This window comes from Lates calcarifer, linkage group LG6, assembly GCF_001640805.2.
Source record: "Lates calcarifer isolate ASB-BC8 linkage group LG6, TLL_Latcal_v3, whole genome shotgun sequence".
Lineage (NCBI taxonomy): Eukaryota > Metazoa > Chordata > Actinopteri > Centropomidae > Lates > Lates calcarifer.
The window spans coordinates 27,166,346-27,191,281 of record NC_066838.1 but is presented as its reverse complement, the minus strand read 5'-3'; the positions used below and the strand labels follow the sequence as shown (position 1 = coordinate 27,191,281).

The following is a 24,936-nucleotide window of genomic DNA, read 5'->3' as shown; positions in this document are numbered from 1 at the left end:
AGACCACTGCTTTTAGAAAAACACAACCTGAATCTGAGACAGAACAACTTAAAGATGTGAATGCTTGTTTTGGTCTTTTTTTTTTTGAGTTTTTATAAATGTTAATCAAGTTTGAATGTTACGTTTCCCTGTCCGTCCTTCCGTCCGTTTGTTAAGCATGATAAGTAAAAGGTCATGTTTGTCTCTGGCATCAGATCAGTTTCAGTCCAGGAATCAGCTGATTAGATTCTGAGTTTAAGACCTACGATAAAAGATAAATAAGTCTGCAGCTCTGATGTTTACACAGGGACTGAATCTGGCTCTCTCCTCTTTTGAGGCTCTGAATGCACCGTTCCTTGCTCAATGGCACCTTCACTTCCACAAAAGGAAAGTAAAACTGTAAATAATTTTACTTTCCTTTAAAATTTAATCCTCCATTCATCCTCTGAGTTTCTTCTCTGTGCATCTGTGGTTTCTGTGTCCTGATGATGGACAGTGTGCCTCTGTTTTTAGTCTCTTGCCAAATTACTAATTTAGCCTCTTCTCCTAAATTTAATTCATTAAAGTCTGAGCTCTCGTCCCAGTCAGAATCGATCACAACGGCCCAGTTAGGAACCACAGGAATGTTTTGTAGAGACGAAGACACAAACATTTACTGAGGTGAAAAATGAAAACAATGGATTAATGACCTGTGTGATGTCGAGTTAGTGTCTGACTGCTTCTGTGAGTCTTATGTTTCTGTTGGTCTTGAAGAAACTTTAGGACCAACAGCATCCCGGTCTCCAGCGAGGCGACCTCAGGACAAAAATACATTCCTGTTCACCCGCTTTCCTTCCTCTTTACAGTTTCTCCTGCGCTAGAATAAAACTGTGCTCCAGATTTTCTGCAAGGTAATTTTACCAAGCATAATAATTTGGGAATAAGCCACACATAGACACACTGAAATGCTGTCAGTCAAAAGACTAGATTTTAACAAAGAGCCCCTGTTTGAAACAAGACCTTGAGTTCAAGTAATAAAGCAAATTATAAGAAAAAAGGTTACAAACTACAAACAACTGCTTTGCCTGTAAAGTTTTGAAGGAAATGAAATTCCTGCTGGATGATCGTCACAAGCCAAAGTCATCAAATGATACATGTCTAAAATCAAACAGCTGAGCAAGAACTTTGTGTGACAACGTGATGAATATGACAAGCATTTCGAAGTTTCAACATTTGGGGAAAAAGGTGATCTGCACCTTAAAGGTTGAAATGTTTCATCACTTCACTTTGTCAGCTGCTTTTGTCGTTGGATCTGTACATGATTCTTCTTCATTTCATCAGCTTTAAGCTCTTCACACATTTCAGTCGGTATCAAAAAGGTACAGTAAAAAAATAAAATACCCAGACAAAGAGGTTGGGAATCTATTTTTTTTAAGTCTTTACACCTGCAAGGAGGGCTGCAACTAATTATTGTTAACCTAATAGCCTAATCTGCTGGTGATGGTCTAGATTAATCCACATAATAATAATACACATCAGAGTTTACAGCTAAAACATTAGAAAAAATACTGTTAGCACAGAGCGTTGGTGAGTTTTATGGATTTGAACGAAACCAAGTAACAACTATGAAAGACCATGCGCCGCCATACTTGTATTTTCTTCATGCAAGTTGTAGTTTTTTCTGTGCGCAGTAACTTAGGAGGTTCTTTTGGGCCTTCAGAAGTTTTTAGTCATTCCTTTGGTGGTACTGGTGGATCTTAAGATTCTAGTGGACTTAACGAAGGCTTTACTGGGTCCTTATGGTTCTAATGGACCTTTCAGAGGCTGTAAATTTCCTCTGGGAGCTCAGCTGATGCTTTTGCTCAAAGGAACTCTTCCTCATCTTTCTCTGCACAAATTAAGAGCACTTTATGGTTCTGCATTATGCTCAAGGACGGTTGTGCAGAGACAAAGCGGAGGATCAAACCACCGACCCTGTGATTAATGACCAACTCAATCTGCCATCTGAACCACCCAACTATCAAAGGATATTAAGATGATTATCCTGAGTCCTAAAGTCTGTCCTGAGGGTGGCGCTAGAGGAAAGATCATTCAAATCTAAAGTGTTTCCTCCTCTGCAGTGGAGCTGATTTGAACCTCTGGAACAAATTTTTCAGAGACACATGATAGAAATGCTAGCATTGGGGCTAGACGGGAGGTGACGAATTCATGAATTCAACTATGTTTACACAATAAGTCAAAACTTGCCAAACTGACCTGATCAGACCTGTATGTGTAAATTAAGTTTAGTAAAAATCAGGGTGAAAATCTGCAAATTGAGTCGATTCCAAGACAAAGATTTAGTTCTGGAGAACAGCCTGATGTGGTCTCAGCAGCGCCACGAGCAAGTTTGTATTCCTGGTCTATTTCTAATTGTCTGTTTGGCCATTGAAGCGGTGGTGAGCGTTTGTTGGACTGCAACAGCCCAGAGAGCAGAGGAGGAGGAGGAGGATTCACTAAACATAGAAAGTGTTCTCCGCCAACTCCGAGTCACACGGAGCCCAACATCTAAAACCAAACCCAGCGATTTCCACCAATCTGTTCACTACAGAGACTCCACCTCCGGCTATCCCTCCCTCATCCTCTCTCTCTCTCCCTCTGTTCTCCTCTCCCATCCGTCGCTCTCGGAGGTCAGCTTTCAGAGGAATATATCTCCCCATGTGAATGAATATTAAAGCGGCAGCTGTGTGGGAGGAGAGGTGAGCGGGGTGAATGCCGAGAGGATTCATTCACATCACCCTGCCTCCATTTTTAGTTTTCAGGCAATTAAAATTCATCGTCCACAGGCTGGAAAATGGAGATGATTGTGCGGTCAAATGTGGAAGGAAGAGAGGGCTTTAAATGCATCTTTTAATTTTAATGACTGGTGATGATGTAGATTAATGTGTCTCAAGTGCAGAGGATGATGTATGTCAAAGTTCAGCATCAACTCGACTGAAAAGTTAAGGTTCCTTCTGTTGGAAGGTACCAGAAGGCAAATATAAGAATGTAGATCACTTACTGATGAATCACATGAAACCAAATATGTCTATTTTAACTAAATTAAAGGTCCCTGAAAATGGCCCATTACTGGTTCAAAAACCACAGCAAAGGTTCTTCTAATGGACTAAAACTTTAACTTAAACTACATGTAATTAAACTTTAATTAGGCACCAATATGTACATAATTTATAGATTATTCTGTCAGTTCTAGTGATGATTTGGAAATTTTGACTTTTTAGAACATTTAGAATGTTCTGGCATCAGTTGGAAGAGGTTCTAGTGATTGTTGTGCATATTCTAGAAGTCCTTTAAGAGGTTCCAGTGGGAGGTTCTGTTGTGCCTTCAGAAGAGTTTAATAGTTACTTTGGAGGTTCTAGTAGAATATTCTGGTATTGGAAGAGGGGTTCTAGTGGTTGTTGTGCAGATTCTAGACGTCCTAGGGTCCAGTGAACATCAATGTTTTAATGGTTTCTTATGTGGTACTAGTGGACCTTCAGAAGATTTTCGTGGTTTTTTAGATGTTCTCATAAGCTTTAAGAGTTTAGTGGTTCTTTGGGATGTTCTAGTAGACCTTGGAAAATTCTGAATGTTCTGGTATTAGGACATGAGGTCCTAGTGTTTGCTGTGCAAGTTCTAGAAGTGCTTTAGGAGGTTCCAGTGGACCTCAAGATTTCAGTAGTTTCTAATGGGCTTCTAGTGGGTCCTTTGGTGGGTCTGGTGCACCTTTAGGAGGATGTAAGGGTCCTCTAGGAGCTTGGCCACCTTTCCCAGCACAAATTAAGAGCATTGTATAGTTCTGTATTATACTCAACTGAATCTGCCATCTGAACTACCCATCTATGAAAAGATATTAAGAATTAAACTGCGACTTTCTAGACTGGTGCTAGAGGACAGATCAAGGCATCATCAAGATATAGAGGGATCCTCCCCTGGAGATCAGAAACTAGATAAATTACAATTTTTGTCTGATATCTTACTAAAGACGGAGCAGACGGTTGTAAAGATCAGCAATAATCTGGAGGTTAATTTTCCTAAAACATAAAAGATCTGTGAGTCTGTGATTAGACTGAAAATATCCCTCACAGCTCATCACTGCCCTGTGCTTTGGGTTTGTTGGTTTTTATCCAGACAGAGGAGGGAAGATCTCTGCAGCTCAGACTCAGTGAGGTCTTAAATCCTCCGGAGAGGACGGAGTCTGTCCTGCAGGGAAACAAGCAAGTCTTTAACCGACTGCAGAGCTCTGAAGGAGACAGAAAACAGACATTTTGTGCTGCTAAGTGGGACATTTTTCTGACAGCAGCAGACAGCCCAAGTAGCTCTGCAGCTTTCTGAGCCCGGGCCGACACCAACAAGACAACTTCACAGCTTCAGACGAGGCTGAGAACATCTCTGCAGAGACTCAGGCTTCGTCTGAGACTCTGTCCGTCTGTCTGACTGCAGCTCACATTTCTTTAATCCTACATCAGTCCTGGATCCTGTCTCTACACCTCTCTGCTGTTTATCTGTCCTGTCTGTGAATAAAAACCTTGGAAATGAACAGATTGTGTTTGCTGTGTTATGAAATCAAAACAACATTCAGCTTATTTTCAGCTCCAGATAACAATAATAACAACAGAGCCGCAGGCAGCAGAGAGCAGCCTGAGCACATATGGAGGAATGACTGAAGATGAGTTTTGGAAGTAGGAGAAAATATGTAACAGAAATGAAATATTTATCAGAGATCTATAGCGCTTATGGTTATTATTGTGGTTATTATTATTATTATGGAGTCACTGCTAAAGGCTGGAACACGCCTCTTTATCTGTACTTGTAACAGAGTATTTTTACGCGGCTGTATTGGTACTGATCCGAGTACTTTCTCTACCGTTGCTCATTAATTCACTGCAACACATCAATGGCTTTAACCAGCTTCAAGGAAAAATGCTTCGAGGTGTCACTGTGGCGAAAGAGAAGCAGCGCGACAGGAAACTGAACAGAAAATCGAGGAGGAACTATAAGAGACTCCGGTGATTTTAAACATGAATGAGACAATTTTCTCTCCTCTAACTCCTTAAATAGAAACACTAGAAAGCAGTCAAAGACCCAAAAGCAATTTTAAAACATTCATGCAGCCATTTTCTCTCAGCAGAGCAAACACCAGCTCTCAAACACTCTGCAGCCATTTCTATGAAAAGCCAAGAAAGCAGCACAAGACAAATCCAACGACAATTTCAAACACAAAACTGCAGCCCAAAATCTCTCCATCAGCAACATCAACCAGCAATTTTCTTTCATCCATCCTTCTGTCCTCTCTTCCTACCTTCTTCAGCTGTCCGCTCCGGGTTCCCACAAACACCACCGTATGTTCCCCATAGGTGTAGGCCGCCACAGCGCCCATGCCCTCGGTCCGGTCCTCGTACAGTGGGTTTCCCTCAATGACCCTGAGGCCTCCGAGTGGCTGGTTCAACACCAGACCGCAGAAATCATCCCCGATCTGCTTCGGCTGTGGAAAACAAAGAAAGAAATTACTTTAAAAATGACTATACCTGGCATCCCTGTGGGTAGGTTTAAATTAGTTCTTTGCGTGTTGATGGCCAAAAGAATGCCTCTGACAGGAAAGCTGGTTTTGTTTACTGGTCTAGAACCAAGAAACGTTTATACCAGGGTCTGAGGGCAAGATTATCATTATTATCATTATCAACAAAACCAACTGAAACTTTGTGACTGCCATTTTTAACATATGCAAATGCTTGCAAAGTGCGGAGCAACACCTGTAAAAAGCCGAAGCTCCATGCTAAACTAACGAAGAAGAGGAGGAGAACGATGCCAATGCTACAGCTCCGAAACAGCAACAAATAAATTTCAGCTTTGCTAAAGCAGTCACTCTGGCGGTAACGCAAAAGTACTCTTAACAAATTACTTTTCTCAGTAGGTAACTAACGCAGTGAGTTACATTTTAACATTTTGTTTTATATTTTGTATAAAAAGTGGCTAAAATTGCTTCTGAAAGAAACAACAACTATCAAGTTCAAACAGAAACTGAAGCATCCTGTGCAAACGTCCTGTCTGGTTGACCAATTCGTCCACCTCGACCTCGAATTACTACGGCCACTAGATCTCACCTCGCAAGAAGACGTAGCTGTGGGTCGTAATAATCTGCTACACAAACGACACACATGGTCACGTTTTACAGGAGGATGGTCCTGCTGCTTCCAGTGCCTGTTTCTGCTCAGACATGGCTTCTTTATCATCATTAACATTATTTTAGATCCAGATGTGACAGATGTTATCACAGTTTCATGTTACTGAGCAGAGAGTGTATAGACCAGGGAGGAGCAGTTTTATTACAGGGTCCACACACACACACTCAGAGGTTAGCTAACACCCTGTCATTAGCGGGTTTTAGGCCTCAATGCATCACAGCAGCAGAACAGGGAGGAAACTCTGAATCACACAGAAATGTTTGTTTTATTGTATTTAAGAGGACTCTGTGTATCAGCTGATACCAAGGTCAGCTTTCAGAATCACTAAATATAGTCACAACAGATATAGTTTTCCATTGTCCCTCCTCAGTTTCTATTTTATGTAACTTTAGCTGGATGGTGAACACTGTGCTCTGTAAATACAGAAAGTTCACACAACCAAATCAACTCCATATCTCTATAAACAGAAAGTTACACAATATGCTGTCGTTTTTTTTGTGTGTGGTTTTATTTTTTTATTTTTTTTTTGAGATGTAGCTTCAGATTTATGCAGCTGACGTGGTTTCAGAAAGAGAAAGACTGATGGAGGAAGCAGGAGTGGGCAGAAAGAGAAGCCACTGTACACCTCCTGCTCACCACCATCACTGCTCTATGAACCCATAAAACAATCTGAGATCCATAAAACCTCCACCTGCAGACACAGGAGCAGCTGAGCTGTTATCAAACCACACTTTACATTAATAAACATTTAATTACTGCTTACATCTAAATAATTTTCATGCATTTCATATAACTCACTTCTTTTTCCCACTTCACAACCATCACAATTATCTGTAAACAGAATTCATCTATTATTACCTGACTGTTGCCCAATGTTTACTCTTCTTCTTCTTGTTCTTCACTGTGTTTTTTATTAGCAGTGTTTTTATTATTATTATTATTATTCCCAATATTTATTGCATGCCTTCGACCTTTTAAGTCTGTTGATGCTGCTGGAACTGTGAATTTCCTGTGCGGATTAACAAAGTATCTATCTATCTATCTGTCTATCTATCTATCTATCTATCTATCTGTCTATCTATCTATCTATCTATCTATCTATCTATCTATCTGTCTATCTATCCACTCTCATCGTTCTGTGTTGCATTTGTGGAGTTTGTTGCGTAGTTGGCTAATAAAAAAAAAAACAGATTCTGTAAAGACAGTTACTGTGAGGAATAAGATTAAAACGGGACACAGCTGCATCGTGCACCAAACATCTGAGGTTCAATATCTATTACTAATATTCTGTGTGATTTATTGTTGTTTATTGTTTATTATTGATTGAATGATTGTGAATTATTGCCCCTCTGGGATAATAAAAATAACTGAATTGAATTGAATTGTAAAAACTGATGAAACAGTAAAATGTGCAAACAAAATAATATTATGTGCTATCGAATTATTTAAAACGTTAAAGCTCTGATCGTACGTCCAGGATGGCTGCAGACAGAGACGATGATGAACATGATGGTGACCTCCTAACAGCAGGAAGAGGAGCTGCTTTGTTTGTGGTGCGACAACACAACACAAACACACGCTGCACTGTGTTTGTGTTGTGTTCCACATGTTGTGTCCCTGTGGTCTCAGTCCTCACAGGGGTCTGCACGGACCCTCGGGGACACGAGGAAATAATGAAATTTACATCACGCGGAGCTTCGTGAATCGGCCTTTAGAGGTGAAGGAATGCAGCAAGGGTCCTCACAAATGTAGCAGTACAAACGTGTGTGTGTGTGTGTGTGTGTGTGTGCAGCATCATTAACTGTGAAGAAAAGTCTTGAAGGTGCAACACACACACACACACACACACAGACACACACACACAGACATACTACCCGCTGGTTATGATAAAAGAAGGAGGTCAGCGCCTGGACATAAGCCCCGCCTCCTCGTCTCCCTCTCTTTTACTGTGCCCTCAAAACACACACACACTGTAACACACACACAGGTCATTAGCTTATATTTCATCACTGTCATCAGCTTGTGGCTGATTGGTTGATTAGTTGGTCGGTCGGTCGGTTGCTGGGAGCAACACCCCCCTGACCAACCACCACCCCCCCACCACCACCAGTAATCCAGATCCAAGCCTGACCCCCCCCCCCCCCAGCCCTGCCGCCGCCCGAACTCATCGTCTCCTGGCGGGTTTCCCTTGCTTGGTTGCCATGGTTACCACTGCAGGCCATTACCGCCATGAATAAGAACATCATCTACCCCCCGACCTGAAATAACCCCACTGCAGACAGAGAGAGAGGAAGGGGGGAGGCTCTGCTCCTTCGCGATATATTTTGTCTTTTATGCAAAAAATGATAAAAAAGATTTGTGTTAAAATGTCAGAAAAACAAACTGGTGTTCATTACAGAGTGGTACCGTGTGTGTGTGTGTGTGTGTGTGTGTGTGTGTGTGTGCGTGTGTGTGTGTATGTGTGTGTGTGTGTGTGTGTGTGTGTGTGTGTGTTGCAGCCTGAAGCGCAGCCTCCAGCCAAATGATGTACGTTATCCACCGAGGGACAAGAAAACAAAGCCAGAAACTGAGAGATTTCACCCTCGTGTTACTGATTTTCTTTCACCTTCACAACTTTTTCACCAAGTTTCCTGTCGACTCATTTTAAAATTCTTCCACTTTGATTGATTTTTCACGATGTTGCACCAGCTCATCTTTCGGCTCTGGATTTATAATTCTTATTCTTTTTAATATTGCTGACGAACCTCTGAATGGAACTGAAGGAAGGAGAGTAACAGTGGGACTGACCCTATAAACACAGTCATGATCCTCCTTTTCCATCCGCTCTACCTCTGTTCAGGATTCTCTGATCCTTGGTTCTATCCAGAGAACCAGTGTGATCAGTGATGAGTCCTTGATGGAGGATCTCACCGATCATCTGTGAGTGTTGGTTCTGTCATTACAGATGTTTGTCAGTCAAGTGTAAATGATTCAATCGACACACGTTTTGTTAGATAGATTAAAACCATCTGACAACAGAAATTTAATGAAGAACGAAAACAAGCTAAGATCTTAAAATTTATATTTGGTCAAAATGCTCCAGACTGTTCAGGTTTAGGTATAAATAAACCACACCACTGGCGGACGCTCTGTCAAAATGATTTGAGCAGTTTCTTTTACATCATCGGGAAGCATGACTCTCAACTGTTTGCAGAGTTCTACCTGCTGAGAGCTGAATGCCTGTGCAGGATCATGCATAGGTGCAGGAACTACTGGGTAAAGTAAATGTCAGCTGGCAACACTGTCAGCAGTCCGACAGGAGACACATGCCTGTACGTGGTCTAGCTGTAAACTTCTCTTATTTCCATGTGAAGATTGTTTTAAATCATATTTACGGATTCAAAACATTTTGTCATCACAGCTGAAAGCAAAACACCACCTCAGCTGATGAATTCATGGTCCAACATGTCTAACAATAAATTTAATGAGGACAAAAACACAAACTACGATCTGACGTGTCCAGTTAATTGATTCTGGTTGAAATGCTCCAGACTATTCAAATTAAGGTCAGTTGTGATGAAACTGCACCAGGAGTCGGGCGACTGTTGGACGATTCTCACTGGTTGTTGCTCTGTCAAAATGATTTGCTGTGAACAATTTCTATTACGTCATCAGGGATTGTGATTCGTTTTCATTCAGGTGTCAGGTGTTTGCAGTGTTTTGGTGAGTTCACACTAACTGACAATGCTGTCAGCAGCCCGACAGGAGAGACACTCCACACTGTCCAACTGTATGCCAGGTTTTTTAGGCTCTTTTATTTCAATGTTCCCATGTGAAGTTTTTCTTTAAATCATATTTCTGAATTCAAAACTCTTCATTGTCACAGTTCAGAATAAACTGCTCCAGAAGCTGCAGCTTGATTTCACTTTTCTCAGCAGCTTCACCTTTAACTTCTTCCCACCGACACCGGGTCACGTCACAGAATCCAAAGCTTTGCGACTGGATGTTTCTTGTCAAAATGCACCCTGGGAGTCGTAGTTAACCTCCACCCTGACGTTTTTTCATGTCCACAGGCCTCCAGCACCTTTGACATTTTATCAGAGAACCAGCTATTTTTTTCTACACACTTCTTAAACCTTTGTACTTATGTCAGTCACGTAACATTGTCTGAGATGAGGTGCCTGCAGAGCCCAGAGAAAACTAAAAGACAATACCCACACCCCACCCTCACCCTCCTCACCCTCCTCACCCTCCTCACCCTCTCAGCTACAGCCTGCTGTGTCTGACAAGTGATACAGATGCTGTCATAGCATCAGACTACAGATCAGCTTCTCTCCGCAGGCTGAGACTCACTGATCTATAACCTGTGTTTTACACGTGCACTGCACTTTGTCTGTAAATATATTCACATCTATACATGTTTGTAAGTAAACTGCACATCTTCCTTTTTATGTTTTACTGGCTAATTCTAATTCTAATTTAAAATGTTTGGTATTGAGAATATTTGTACAGGTAGAGGCAGACAACACAATTTTAATTAGAGATTCTGTATTGAGGAATTACAATAAAGCTGAACCTTGAACTGTGAAGTTTACTTCACACTGTCCCCCCACTTTAACATCTTTATGTTTGGTATAAAGGAGCAACAGGATGTCAACTTTACAACCAGATCTTCTCTTAAAATGACTGAACCACAAACTAACAGTGATGGAGGCAGAGGCTTAGAGGTAGAGATGTTACAGTGAGTTAAAACAGACTGACAGTGTCAGCAGCCCGACAGGAGCGAGACAGCTCAGCATGGGAATGTCACCGTCACCGCTGCAACATTATAAACTCCAATTACAGACTCTGCAGAGGGCTTTTAATTTGAAACGACAGTCACAGGAAGTGGAGTACCCGGTGTAGTACCCGGTTGAGACGAGAGAGATAAAGGTAGATGTAACTCTATAACGTTCAGTTATATTTCTAATAACAACTGATCCTTACTCTACTGGGACAAATCCCAAATACTTGGATAGTCACATTGAACACCCAAATCTAAGTCGACTGACAAAACTCTTAGTTGAGTATATTTGAATATTTGTTATTGATCATGAAAACCTTTCATGTGCAGACAGCAACGAAAAGAAATGTGTCATGTTTAGCAGATTATTTGGTTGTAATTATATTCATGTCATAAATCATGATGTGTTTATCTCGCTCACACATAAAAAGTATCTGTATCAGTATTGATATATCGATGATCCTGACCCTGGTTCTACTTCATATCGGACTGAAACCAAATTCTGTGCCATCATCTGCCTCTACACCAATAATAAAGGGTTCTCTGACTGATGAAGTGTAACTCACCGTGTGGATGCAGGGCAGCTCCTTGTTGAGTAACCACGGTAACGAGAGGCGTCCTTCTCCACGGTAACAGGAGCGGATCCTCTCTCTCATGGCCAGGTTGATGTCATGGAGGGTGAAGAGGCAGAGGACGGTTTCTCTGGGGGGGTTGGAGCGATTCTTCTGACCCTGAAAACACAAACACAACCAGCGTCAGAGAGGAGCTGGTTTAAAGCGAATAAAAGAAAAGAGACTTTGAGCACGAGCTGTTTAATCACCTGTGAGAAGACGACAAACAGGACATCATCGTCCTCAGACAGGCCGAGCGCCTGGGCCAGCCGACGCCCTGGTTTCTGTTTGTAGGCGGCCTGGACGAGCCGATACTCGACGCCATCTTTGGTGCAGCCCAGAGGAAACTCCACATAGGAGTAGAACTCGGTGTCGTTGGAACACATCCTGACGATCTTAGAGGTAAAGAACTTCTCCCCGCCGGCATCCATCTGCGTCAGCTGCGTGTCCAGCTGCAGCGTCAGGAAGTAGACGTATGTGCGGCTGGAGAAGCCGTAGACGTAGTAGATGTCAAAGGCTGGGTAGAGGGACAGTGTGTCCGACGGTATCTTGATCTGTGAGGAGACAAACTCGTCCTGGTAGACCAGAGAGAACATGTTGACGCTCTCCTCGTCCGCCACCAGCTTCCTGCTGGACAGCGTCGGGAAATACTCCGACTTTCCGTCGATGGCGGCGCCGATGAAGAGGCGGCTGCCGCCCTTCACCAGCTTCTTCCTCTTGGAGTCAGCCGTCCAGTCGTCCTCTCCAACAACCACACCTGCAGAGGAGGAGGCAGGTGTTCACAGGTGACTGGATGAACCCTTAACTTGTTCTTTCAAGTCATTTCTATTCTGATCAACACGACATCAACACAAACACACCCTCTGTTTTCTCAATTGACCATTTTGTCCATTAAATGTCACAAAATAGTTTAAAAAGCCAATGGTGACATCTTCGTATAAGATATATTCTGTTTACTGTTTAATGGCAACAACAAACAGCAAATCTTCATGTTTAAGAGGCTGGAACCAGAAAATATTTAGCTTAAGAAGTGGGAACAATTATTCAATTATCAAAATAGTTTCCAGGTTTCTGTCGATCGACTGACCAACACTGAATAATGGTTGTTGGTTGTGACATTTAACCCTTTCAACCATAGGAACTCAGTGAAACGTAATGTAACATGGATCCTTTTGCTTCTCTTTCTCCATTCTTGTTGGGGATGAATTCCCCTTTAAATGCTCTGTGTAGGAGGTGATGCTAAATCCAACAAGTCCTGACATTACAACAAGGACAGCTAAGTGCAGCTAAACAACATTACAGAGAAGTAAAGGCTCATAATGTGCTGAGCAGTGCCAAGCAAAGAACTACAAAGTGATTTTACACTGCACGATGTTTTCGTGTTTCAGGGCCAGATATGCTGTCATGATTTATCACATTGGACTCTGTATCTGCATATAAATAAGATTCTCGGTCATCCAGGTCCTGGTAGTCTTAAGTGCTAGAGTTGAAGGTAACTGAACCTCTTTTAGGTTCATCAGTTCTAAAGGCTGGTTGTAGGGAGTTCTAGGTATTTCTCCACCAGCTCCAATGTAACAACCCCCACCAAAGACAAAATACCTGAGACCTGATCCCCAATCAACCATTAGAACCGATGAAGCCTTTCAGATGAGGGTGAGAGGTGAAATGTCTTCAAGAAACCTAAAAGAAGTGCAGTTGCCTTCAACTCTAGCACTTAAGACGACGATTGATCAGGACACCTTTAAGACTAAATTATACTTTCTGAATCCACATGTCCACAAGAATCTATCGGATGTAAATTTTCACAACCTACTTGATCCAAATACAACTCCTGATACAAGCACCATTTTACATCTATATATCAAATTATTGATCTGATATGAGAAAAGTTTTAACTGGAGACTCCTGATCCTCCACAGTGAAGACGTCTCATTAGTGTCCTGTTAAGTGACACTGGTGTCAGAAAGAGGCTGTTTTAGTTTCTGGTTCTCATGTTCAGAACTGTATCAAAGCTTATAATCGTGAGACTGGATCTCCTCAAACATGAGCATTGATTTTGTCTGCATCTTTAATTTCTTTGTCCTGTTGTCATAAAACAAATGTTACTGAGCATAAAAAATGTTTAAACCATAAACTCTGATTAGATTTTGTTCCTCTTATACTTTCATCTTGATCTCAGCTGCAGAATGTGTTGGCAGAGGGATGATTGTGATTTTGTTAAAATCACAATGCACAAAAAAGCGTCAGCTAATGAGGACAACAGTTCCAAGTTTAGCAAAATGAAGTATAAGGAGCAGCAAACCCAATACATAATGAGGACGCAGAGACTCAGGAGGTTAAAATAATAATTTCAATAAATATTTAATTCAAACCTCCATCAGTGACGTCGTTCAACTGTGCTGAACCAACAAACTGAGACAGAGGAGGGAGGTTTGACGTGAGATATGTGGACTGTGTGGATGTCAGTCATCTGCTGTTTTGTCCTGACAGTCTTCATTTGAGGTTTTTTGTTCTGAACTAAAAACTACAGCAGCTGATTTGGAATAAAAACCTGTAAAATATTTTGACACGCTGACACATGATTGACACCTGCAGGTTGAAACACTCCTCCGGCTTGTTGAGAACAAAGTCGAGGGGAAACACTGGAGCTTTGTTTTTCATTTATAGCATGAAAATCATTAAAACTTTGACGTGATATCAGCACAAAATCTGCTGAGTGTCTGAGCTGATTCAAAGACAGCAGCAGCAGCAGAGGAGTCTTTGGATTTAAAGCTGCAGCAGGAGACTGAGAGGTTCAGGTGTATTTGACCTTACCTGCCATCCCATCAGCCTCTCTGGCTCCAGACAGGTAGTGCTCCTTGCGGTGATGTGGCTCGCCCAGTTTGAAAAGATCCTCCAGTCTGAGGAACTGGCAGACGCCCTGCCAGATGGAGCCACAGGCCACCAGTCTGTTCCCAGTGTAATCCACCAGTAAGAGCTTGTTTACGTTGTCTGACGATTCCAGGCTGAGGGCAGACAGACAGGTGAGACGTTAGACAGGTGAGATGGTAGACAGGTGAGTAGACTGATGACCAGCAAGGCAGGTGAGCAGACAGATTAGTTATCTTAGTGTCAGACAGAAGCAGGTGTACAAGTGTACAGACAGCTGAGTTATAGATGCTGAGTATAGACAGGTGTAGACAGGTGTAGACAGGTGAGACAGGTGTAGACAGACCGGTGAGCGCAGGCCCTGACGCTGGGCGGAGGGTAACACTTGGCGTTGTCCTCCACGGGTCCGGTCATGTGACTCCTCAGCTCTGTCAGATTGGCCGACAGCTTCAGCACCCGGTTGACGGCACCGACGAACACCTCACCTGTGCTCCGGTGGACGGTCAGGTGGGTGAGAGAGGTGTCAAACGCCCGGTACACTGCCCTGCCCGACGCCACAGAGGGAGGGGGAGGAACAGCCGGGGCGGAGAGGAGGGAGGAGGGGAGGAGGAGGGTGAGGAAGAGGAGGAGGAGGACAGGAGAGGAGGAGGATGAGGGGAACATGGTGGACAGAGAGAGGAGGAGGAGAAGGAGGAGGAGGAGAGGATGGAGGGATAGAGGAGGAGAGGAGGGGAGGAGGAGGAGGAGAGAAGAGCTGGCTGCAGGTCTGATGAAGAGTCGTCTTCAGTCGGTCATGACTGCAGAGACACAGAGAGCGAAGGTTAGAAAACAGAAAACACAAACTGTCGACTGGAATATTCAACATTTCTATTCCACATTAAATTACATCAAACACCCACACAGCTTTTACTGAAAGTTAAGCAGCTTCACGTGCGGTAAAAAGGGAAATGGCTGCAGTTGGTAAGTTACAAAGTCTGAGAGGTGCTAACATTAGCCAGCTAACCTAGCTAACATCAGCACTCACTGGTAAAAGCAGGTACCTCTGATATAAGCTCTGGGTTTTACAGGCTGTTTCTTGCTATGAGCCACATCTTCATGTTCCAGTTGTCAGGCAAATTTCCAGGAACTTTCCGTGGGAATTTACAGGAATTAACTTGTTTTGTCAGGAGCAGACATGCAAATTTAAAAATGACAAAATCAGAATGAAATGATGACCCCCACCCCTCAAAGAAAACCTAGAAAAAATAATTAGCATTAAATCTGGTTGTTTTATTGATATTATGCTGCAAGATGTTTTTTCCCTTACTATGAGCTAACCTGCAATTTAGCAAATTTCCATTTTTTCCATTAATTGCCACATATTCCTGTTAATTCTCATGGAAAGTTGCCATCTTTTTTGCCAGTTTTTTTGAATTGAATTGAATATATATCTTTTAGTTGTCGAGAGTGTGACTCAAAATGTGATGAGAAACAGATTCTTCCCTGTGGTCATTTTACAGAAAATTAGCTCTGATATGATAAAGAGACATGAGGAAGTTTTATTGTCATTGTACCTTCAACTACAAATTTGGCTTGACACTAATCTTGTAGCAGCAAAACTTAAAAATACAAAGGTAGAAACAGTATGCAAACATGCAGTAAATAAAACAGTAAATAAGAGACGATAATAAATACAGAACAAATATCTCTGTTGTTATCTGGATTTTAAATGATGTAGATAACCTTGATAACCTCCAACACACAGACTGAAGTTTCAGGCTAAACAGCTGCAGTTTAATCCACAAACAGAATTTATTCTGGAAACTTCCTCCTTTAATCCACATTTATTTGCCTCTGAGCTCAGACAGGTGTTCGTCAGGTTCCTCTGATCCTTCACCTGCCGTCTGATGAGCAGCTTTAAGACCTACAGACAGTTTTATTTACAACAGAGTGTGTGTGTGTGTGTGTGATGGAGGCAGATAGAGTTATTGATCTGTTTCTGTCTGTCTTCTCACTGATTCTCTCATAAAGCTTCAGCAGCTCCAGTAACACTGAGCTGGATGGAAACTTCACTCTCATCCTGGCAGCCATTTCTACTCTGTTTACGTTTGACTGACAGCTCTGGTTACACACACACACACACACACACACACACACACACACACATCTATATCTGTGAACCAGAAACCCTCTGAAACACTGAAGCTCTGCAGTGGAAGCAGCTGAATGTTAATCTCTCTGGTCGAGTTATGAACGAGACAAAATGGAGGATTTTCTCCCTCCAGCAGCAGCAGCAGGACAACGATGGTTCTGGTCGCTCGCTGCAGGGTTTACATTAAAATGCTGCGTACGTTCTCTGTGTGGGCGTCCCAGTGGGAACTGAACACTCGACTGTAGCTAGCAGCGCTTCGTATACTGTATCAGCCTCATGGTTTTCAGCTCGGCCACATTAATCAATACGAGAGAATGTGAGAAAGTGAAGGTGGAAACAGACGAGGCTCGGTTCCTCCTCTGTAAACTGACTCAAATCTGCACAACCACAAAGAAAACTACATGATACAGCAAGTTTATCGTCCCTGACCCTGATCCAAGAGTATTTACTGATCCACAGTCTGATCTCATATTCATATCAATATAAAAATGCATCTGACACATTAAAAAATAACAGCTGCAGACACTAAATCTGACACATCTTATTATTCATGAGCTGCTTGATGCAAACACTGAAGATCTTGAGTCAAACCTACAGAGGATTCCTACAGATATTAGAGTCAGATCCTTTACTTTAACCAGAAACATCTCTATATCTCTCCACCAGACTCCATTGACAAAAACAGGGATTTAACCAGGAGCTGCTTGAATACCACTGCCTCCATCTGTTAGTGTGTCTGTGTTACTGTTACTTCAGTAAAGTATCTGATTACTTCTTCCACTAACAGATGGAGGCAGTGGTATTCCAGCAGCTCCTGGTTAAATCCCTGTTTTTGTTAATGGAGTCTGGTAGAGATATATAGAGATGTTTCTGGTTAAACTAAAAGGATCTTAAACTTTAGTAAAAATTTTTATCTCTGTAGGAATGTTTTCTGTTAGTTTGTATTTCAGTGGTGAATATTTAGTGTTAAAGAACAAAAAATGAAAATATGCCAGAACATCTCTGGCTCCAGCTTCTGTCACCGAGTCTTTTTCTGTTTCCTGACATCTCACAGACCAAATGATGAATCATTAAAGATAATAAATGTTACTTGCAGCCGTAGAGAAAACTGTGATCTCTGTGATGCTCGTTTCTATCTGAGCGAAGCAGATATCTGAACGTTAGTTTGGATTCTGAATAAAAAGTGACAGCTCTAATTTGTCCTCACAAACAAACCGCTGTAATCTGCTGTCCTGTCTCGTTAATTATAGTGTCAGCGCATAAATTACATCCGGCAAATGAAACACAAAGTCCTCCAGTGGAGGTCTGGACTTCTCTCAGCTGCTTCATTAATAGATCAGAAGAAGAAACTCTTTCAGGAAGTCGTCGTCGTTGTGGTGGGTTTTGATGAAACTAAAATAAATCCTCGGCATGGCGACTGCAGATTAACTCTCGTCACGTCACAAGTCACACACCAGCAGTGATGATTAGCAGACAGACAGACAGACAGGCAGGCAGGAAGGCAGACAGACAGACAGACAGACAGACAGACTGCCGCTAATGAGGCAGCAGAAGAAGAAGAGAAACATGGAGGCAGTTTTTCTGAATGAAAGGATAATAAAGTTTTCACTCCGGCAGCAGAGAGGTACAGTAAGCCGAGTCTGACAATTAACCCTGTGACACACACACACACACACACACACACACACACACACACAATGAAACACACACACCAACACAAAGAGGCAGTGAAAGATCAGCACATTAGTTAATTAGCCTGCTGAGCTGAGGGGGAGACCAGAGAGAGGAGAGGTCGACAGATGGACCAGAGAGAGTGTGTTACTGTGTGTTACTGTGTGTTAGTGTGTGTGTGCACGGACAACAGACAGCTGGGCAGACAGAGGAGACAGATAGAGTTTCTCTGACTGGACTACGATTTCACTGGACCATCCATCACCCTGCTGAACCAGAGACTGTGTGTGTGTGTGTGTGTGTGTGTGTGTGTGTGTTCACCCTGGTCTGGGTTATGTTTAGATCTGCAGCTAACAAATATTTTCATTATCATCATGGATTTGTGCTAAAGTCCAAAACTCAAAGAAGAAAATCAGCAGCAAAATTCAGGACCTGGCACCAGCAACACTGAGCTAAACAATCAATAATCACAGCAACTGATGATCACTTATCAGCTAAAAGTTAAATATAGATTTCACTGTATAGTTACAACCAGATTTGTTGTGCGACTCCTGCAAGGTTTGCAGGACGATGACCGCCACTCCACTCAGTTCATTTTTCTTTGTTAAGGTGCTGAAAGCATCAAAAAGGCCAAAATGATTTTCACACACTTAAATCAACACAGTGTTTCCACCTTATTCATGAGCTTTCATTCTGTCAGAGCTTCATCAGAGCAAACCACTCGTCTTATTCAGACAAAATCCAGATGAGACTCAAACTGTGTCTCTGTTCTGAATCCGTCTCCTCCAGTCCAGTAATCCACCTGAGGCTGTTTGGGAACTGACAAAAAACAGTAGAAGAAGAACTTCTGTGTTTTAGCTTCAACAGTGACAGTTAGCTGTAACAGCTAGCAGACTAACAACTGTTCATTAAACACACGAATGAACCATGAACTTTTACTCTGACAAACACCTGCCCAGGTGGGACACAGCTATTGTGTTCACTGTCGTTATCTGACATCAACAGGTCAGTGAATGCAACACTGAATATTCAGAGGAACAAACAGCTTAAAGAAAACATCTTCAGTTTAAGTCAGATAAATGATGATAATGTAAAATAAAGTTGCTGTAAAAGACATCCACCGTATAAAGTTAAAGTTTCATTGATCTCTGGGCACAGCAGGGTTTATTATATTAAATCAGTTCTTTTCTTTATATTATGAACATCAGATTCTTTCGCCCGTCGCCTCACAGCCGTGCAGAGATCGTTCATTGACATTCCTGTTAATAAAGCTGCTCCTGAATCCGCTGCGTCAGGGAAACGTTCATCTCTCAGTTCGACAGAAGTGACCTTCACAGACTCAGACATCAGCAGAATAAACTTTAACAGACCAACACTCGACCTCCAGTTTATTTCACCATCTGTTTTCAGTTTGAAATTGTTGTCATTCCACTCCATCTTTTTATCAACAGCTTCTCTCTCAGTTTGTTTTATTTCATTCAGATTCTCTTATTTTATTTCCATGTTTCAACAGATTTCACTTCAGTGTAAATAAACAGACAAACCACACTGTAACCCAGGCGGACAACAGCTCATGAGCAAAAATGTGGGTCAAAAATACTTTGTTAGCTCTAAAACTATAAGTCCTATCTTAAATATTTCTTCACTGTGAGCTCCACAGAGCTTCAGTGAAGACTCTGATGTTTATAATAAGAAAATAATAAGAAATAATAATAAGAAATAAACGCATCGGATTATAACATTATGTCGGAATTAATTAAAACTATAACGTGGAATAATTCCGACTCTAAATCTGAACGTCTTTAAACACAGCACACTAAGAACTCCACCCAGCTGCTGCATCCAGGAGCCATAAAACTACACCCCCTCCTCCCCCTCCATCTGCATCCATCTCCCCCCTCTGTGACCCCACCTCACCCCCTCCTCACCCCTCCATCTCTGTGACTGAGGTTCTGTTTGAATCACAGGCTCCAATAAACACACAACAAAGACACATTGTGCTGCAGTTTCCTGGTAGAAAAGGCCGCGGGGGTCGGTGGTGGTTGGAGGGGCAGCGAGGGCTTCGGGGGTGGTCTGATACGGGACGGTGGAGGGTGGAGATGGACAGAGATAAGAGCTGAGAGCTGGACAGATAGAGGAGGACAGATACCGGATTGAAACACATTCAGGCTGATGGAGATAACAGAGTCAGAGAGAGCTCCTCTCCTCTCTCTGCTGCCATCATTAACCAGCAAATTCCAAAATCAATAAGTAATTTATCAAACAAATATCCTTCAATATCTCTGGTTTTCTGCTTCTCTCTGTTTCATATCCTTTCAAACTGAATATCACTGAGTTTTAGGCACCTGTTCTGGGATCAGTGCTCAGCAAGTGGAAAGATCCTGACAGCTACCGGCTAACTGAAGGTAACGTGCTGATCCTGCAGCAGGAAACTACATTTGCAGAAGTCCGTTAAAGATTTGTCAAATGTATGACTTGTTCTACAACTTAAGAGAACACAAACAAAAAGACACGAGGTGCAAATACACAGAACACGACCAGATACAGAAACGATGCAAAACCAAAAACACACAAACCCTGAAAACAACAGAACCCTGTTTTGTCTAGACTCTGAAAGAACGACTGTAAAGGTTCTGTGAGCATCCATGTTTTCCCGACTTCTCAAATGCAACGCCGTCAACTCAGACATTCCCAGTTCTAGTCATTCCCAGTTCCGACTTCTGACCTCTGATGTAAATGGAATGCAGCACATTCAATCTGAGCTAAAACATCACAGGACTCATGTCAATATTTTCAACTGGAATCAGCTGAAAAATACAGAAAAAAATACTTTCTGTGACTCAAACTCTTCTGGATTCACATGTGCATTTATCTGAATTTTATCCTTCACAAAGAATCGTTATAAAACAGAATAATATGTGCTTTTCTTTAATAATAAATATGATAAAAATGACAGACTGAGCCTTTAATGCTTTTCCTCTCTACACTGAGACATTACATCTGTTCTGCTGGTGAAATAATAACTGATCTAATTTGGTTTGATTGTTGTGTCACTTCCTGTAATTAAATAAACACAGTGAACTGTGAACCGCTGTGTGTTTTAATACGTCCACTTTAATTTTACTGCGTCTTCTCCTCTGTAATTACAAACCACTGTAAACTGTCTGAGTGTGCTATTAACAGCTCCGACGCTAACATGCTAACATGCTGTCCTGTGTGAGTCCCCACGGCGCGATCACTTCGCTGTCCATCTGTAAAAGCGAGCTTCACCCCTGCTGCTGGTGACGGAGGCTGTTTTTGGAGGTAAATAAGAACAAGTCTCCCTCTCTCTCCCTGAGGAGACAGAGGAAGGCTTCGCTTCACCAAACCGAGGCGGTTAATTATACACTGCTGCTCCCATCACACTGAGATACTGAGAGGGAGGAAAGAAAAAGGAGAGGAGGAGGAAGACAGAGGACCATTTTGTTTTTATCAGACAAAACTCTTACACTAAGTATTAAATATTCAGAGTCCCTGGTTCAAACAAGGTCTCTAAACGTCCATAAAACCTGCTCAGGAATCAAAAGATACAGATGTTCCTTATACCTGCAGAACTTCACACAGATTTCTTCTTAAGTTTTTTATCACAGAAATTCAGTGACAGCATTAAGAATTTTCCAAAATCTGAACAAATATGGGCTAAAAACCAAGGCTCAATCTGCATCCATGGCAACATTATACCCCCTGCTCATATAAGTGATAGAAGTAACGTTTAATATCACATTTCCCACAAATCTTTGCAGGGAGAGGAACTACAGAACTTCATTCAGAATTCTTACATTTTTAAGTTTTCCTCAGTATCACAGAAATTCGGTGATAGTTGTCAGAACATCCAGTGGTTTACTGGAAACAGGAGCAGTTAACAGTGAATTTGGTGACCAAATATGGGCTAAAAACTCAGGCTCAAACCACAGCTTGGAGCAAAGCTCACAGAATCCATGGCAACATTATACCCTCTGCTCATAAAAGTGACAGAAGTAACGTTTAATATCACTTTACCTATAAGACTTTGCAGAAAAAAATCATTAAATTCAACTAATATTTAAGCTGATATTCAATGAAGAGCTGCTTTTTGTGAGACACTTGTTCTGATGTTGGACACGACTCTGCCAACAACTCGAATAATAACCGCTCCATTAGCTCTGTGAGTGTGTGTGTGTGTATAACAGTCCATCTATTAGGCCTCTGTCATTACCACAAGGTCTCAGACCACACACACACTGTACTCACCATCATCAGTCTATCAAACTGTTATTTCATTAGAGGGAAACACTGTTAATCACATGACTCTGTGATGGTGGTTGGAGTTGTGTTTTTTCTTTTTTTAATGGATCAGCTGATGGAAACCAGAGACGCTCAACATCTAAACACGTCTGACCCTGAGCGGTTAGAGCGGCGGTCAGGTCGGCTGCAGTTCGGTTAAACAAACACATTTCCAGAGGATGATGTGAGGCCGACAGAGCCACCGCCAAATGTGACAGAAGCGTAGACTGGATATAAAAATGGACGTCAACTCCGAGCCTGAAAAATGAAGCTGATCTATAAATGTCTTAACCTGCATTCTATCTAACGGCCAGCAGGGGGCGAAAATAGACGATAAAGCACGTTATTCTTTAGGGTGTGGCTACCTTCTGATTGACAGCTCATATATCATTAATCAACCAATCAATCATACTAGAAAATGTTGTGTTGGGCATTCTGAGTCGACTGTTCATCTTTTCAGCAAGTGCATTTTGTTTTAAGCCTGTTTTTTGCTAGCCAAAATTAGCAATCCAGTTAATATCACAGTCGTCAAACTCTCGTTAGTAGATCCAGGCTACCCCAGGCCGTGATCCTGCAGTTAGCCCAGCAGCTACGAGCGGCTTTGGAGAAGCTGACCCAGGTCACATGGGACTCTCCCTGCTCTCCTGTGTCAGCCATCTTAGCGCACTCTCTTTTTTTAATCTCCACAATTAGCCTCGATATGATACGGCCATAGATTCTCTTCTTCTTGTCGTCAGTAACGACCACTAACTGTAGGATGAAAACATTTCCTCTTTTATGTTGTGCTTTCAAACGAGTTCAGAAGCAGAAATTAATCTCCTGTTGTTTCAGTTCACACTGTGAATTCCTGTAAACATACACGCACTCGGACAGGGAGCTCATTCATCGTACGGGCCCCGCCGACCTTTGACCCCTCAGTATATCACAGCCGCGCTGACTGGTGGGACAGAAAATCAAAACAAAGTTTATTCCCGTGACTGACAGTTGAGTCACGCTGCGTTTAACTGCTCTGAGGGCTATATTTATCCTCCGCCAGGGTCATAAAGAGCTCACAAAGTAAATGTTGATTGGATACATTAGCTGAGGCTGAGCTGGACGTCGTCCATCAGAAACAAAGACGAGCAGAGAGAAACACAGAGGAAGACGCTCTGAGCAGAAACATGATGATGACCAATCAGCTTCAATTAACTTACACTCTGAATTCACGTCAAGATCATAAAGATAAACTGAAGATGTGTGTGAGAGCGGAGGCTCACTCACATGATGTTTACATCCCTGATAATCTTATGAAAATTAACTGACTTAAATAAATGAGTTGATTTGTAGATGGAATGGGATTATCATTATAAAGACTTCAGCATTCGACTGTAATAAACTGCAGTAGATATTTTCTAAACGACACCAGTTTATTGAGTTGATTAGTGCACAGAACTGAACATTTTGAGATATGAAAATATGAGTTTGTCCTGTACACAACTGCTGTGGTATAGATACACAGACTTTAGTGCATTATAGACAATTAAGTCTGAATAAATCCTAAACTGTAATAATGAGCTTGTCTACAGTTGATCTGTGTGCACTGTTGAGCATTTTAAAATAAGATTTTCTATTGTACAGATTAGTTGAGATAGACTGACATAAAAACATAATAACTCATAGAGTAGAACAGTTATCAATAAGAAAAGTCGTAGCAGCCACTTACAAGGAAATATTCATTCATTACATTAAAAACGAAGCAGAAGGTAAACAATATCAGGTAAATATGCAAAACTACACATATCTATTAAACTGCAGGAAACAGTAGATGTATAAAAATATGATCAAGAGTTAACAGTATGTAGCACAAGTGGTTTTAAAGTTACAGGTGAGAGAAAAGGCGAAACAAGACCAGGTAGAAACCTAGTACAAGGCTTTTAATGTTTTTGTTTTTAAATGAAAACGTGGATGAGGATGGAGCCTGTGTGATGTTTAAGGACTCTGATTTGTTAATCCAATTTGAGCCAACTGGTCCCAGTAAGACTTTTCTTCACACACACAGTAAAACCAGATTATTGTACTCAGTTCCTCAGCAGAGCTGCTTCAAATAAGAAAGAAAAGACATGTCTGTGGAGGCAAATGTCTACCAGGAAAAGAAATGAACAAGACAAGGTAACAACGGGTTAAGGCAACAGGTAAATCTCTGCGACCACCTGTCACCTGAGCTGGGCTGGCAAATAGAAACATGACACACTCCTGATGACGTTAGAGAAACTGCTCATAAAAAAACATTTTGGACCAAGAAACAGCCAGTGGGAAAAGCCAAACAACCATCGACGGTCTGACGGTTAGCAGGATGTATCTGGTGGGATCTTTTTTCACTCTGATTGGTTTCACGCCATTAAATGGTCTTTTCTTTGTCTCTACAAAGCATTCCTCAGCTCAGACTCTAAC

At 41.9% G+C, this 24,936-nt stretch overlaps 1 protein-coding gene across 1 annotated transcript in view; it reads right to left on the bottom strand.

Moving 5' to 3' along the window:
* Positions 1 to 24,936, bottom strand: part of plxna3 (plexin A3) — a 102,356-nt gene that overhangs the window by 64,077 nt on the left and 13,343 nt on the right. The window contains exons 2-6 of the mRNA XM_018670806.2: positions 14,749 to 15,199; positions 14,349 to 14,539; positions 11,744 to 12,291; positions 11,490 to 11,654; positions 5,279 to 5,461 (exon numbers count right to left, since the gene is read on the bottom strand). Of these exons, the coding sequence (XP_018526322.1) occupies positions 5,279 to 5,461; positions 11,490 to 11,654; positions 11,744 to 12,291; positions 14,349 to 14,539; positions 14,749 to 15,065 (1,404 nt within the window). The 5' untranslated portion in view covers positions 15,066 to 15,199. The remainder of the gene's footprint in view (positions 1 to 5,278; positions 5,462 to 11,489; positions 11,655 to 11,743; positions 12,292 to 14,348; positions 14,540 to 14,748; positions 15,200 to 24,936) is intronic.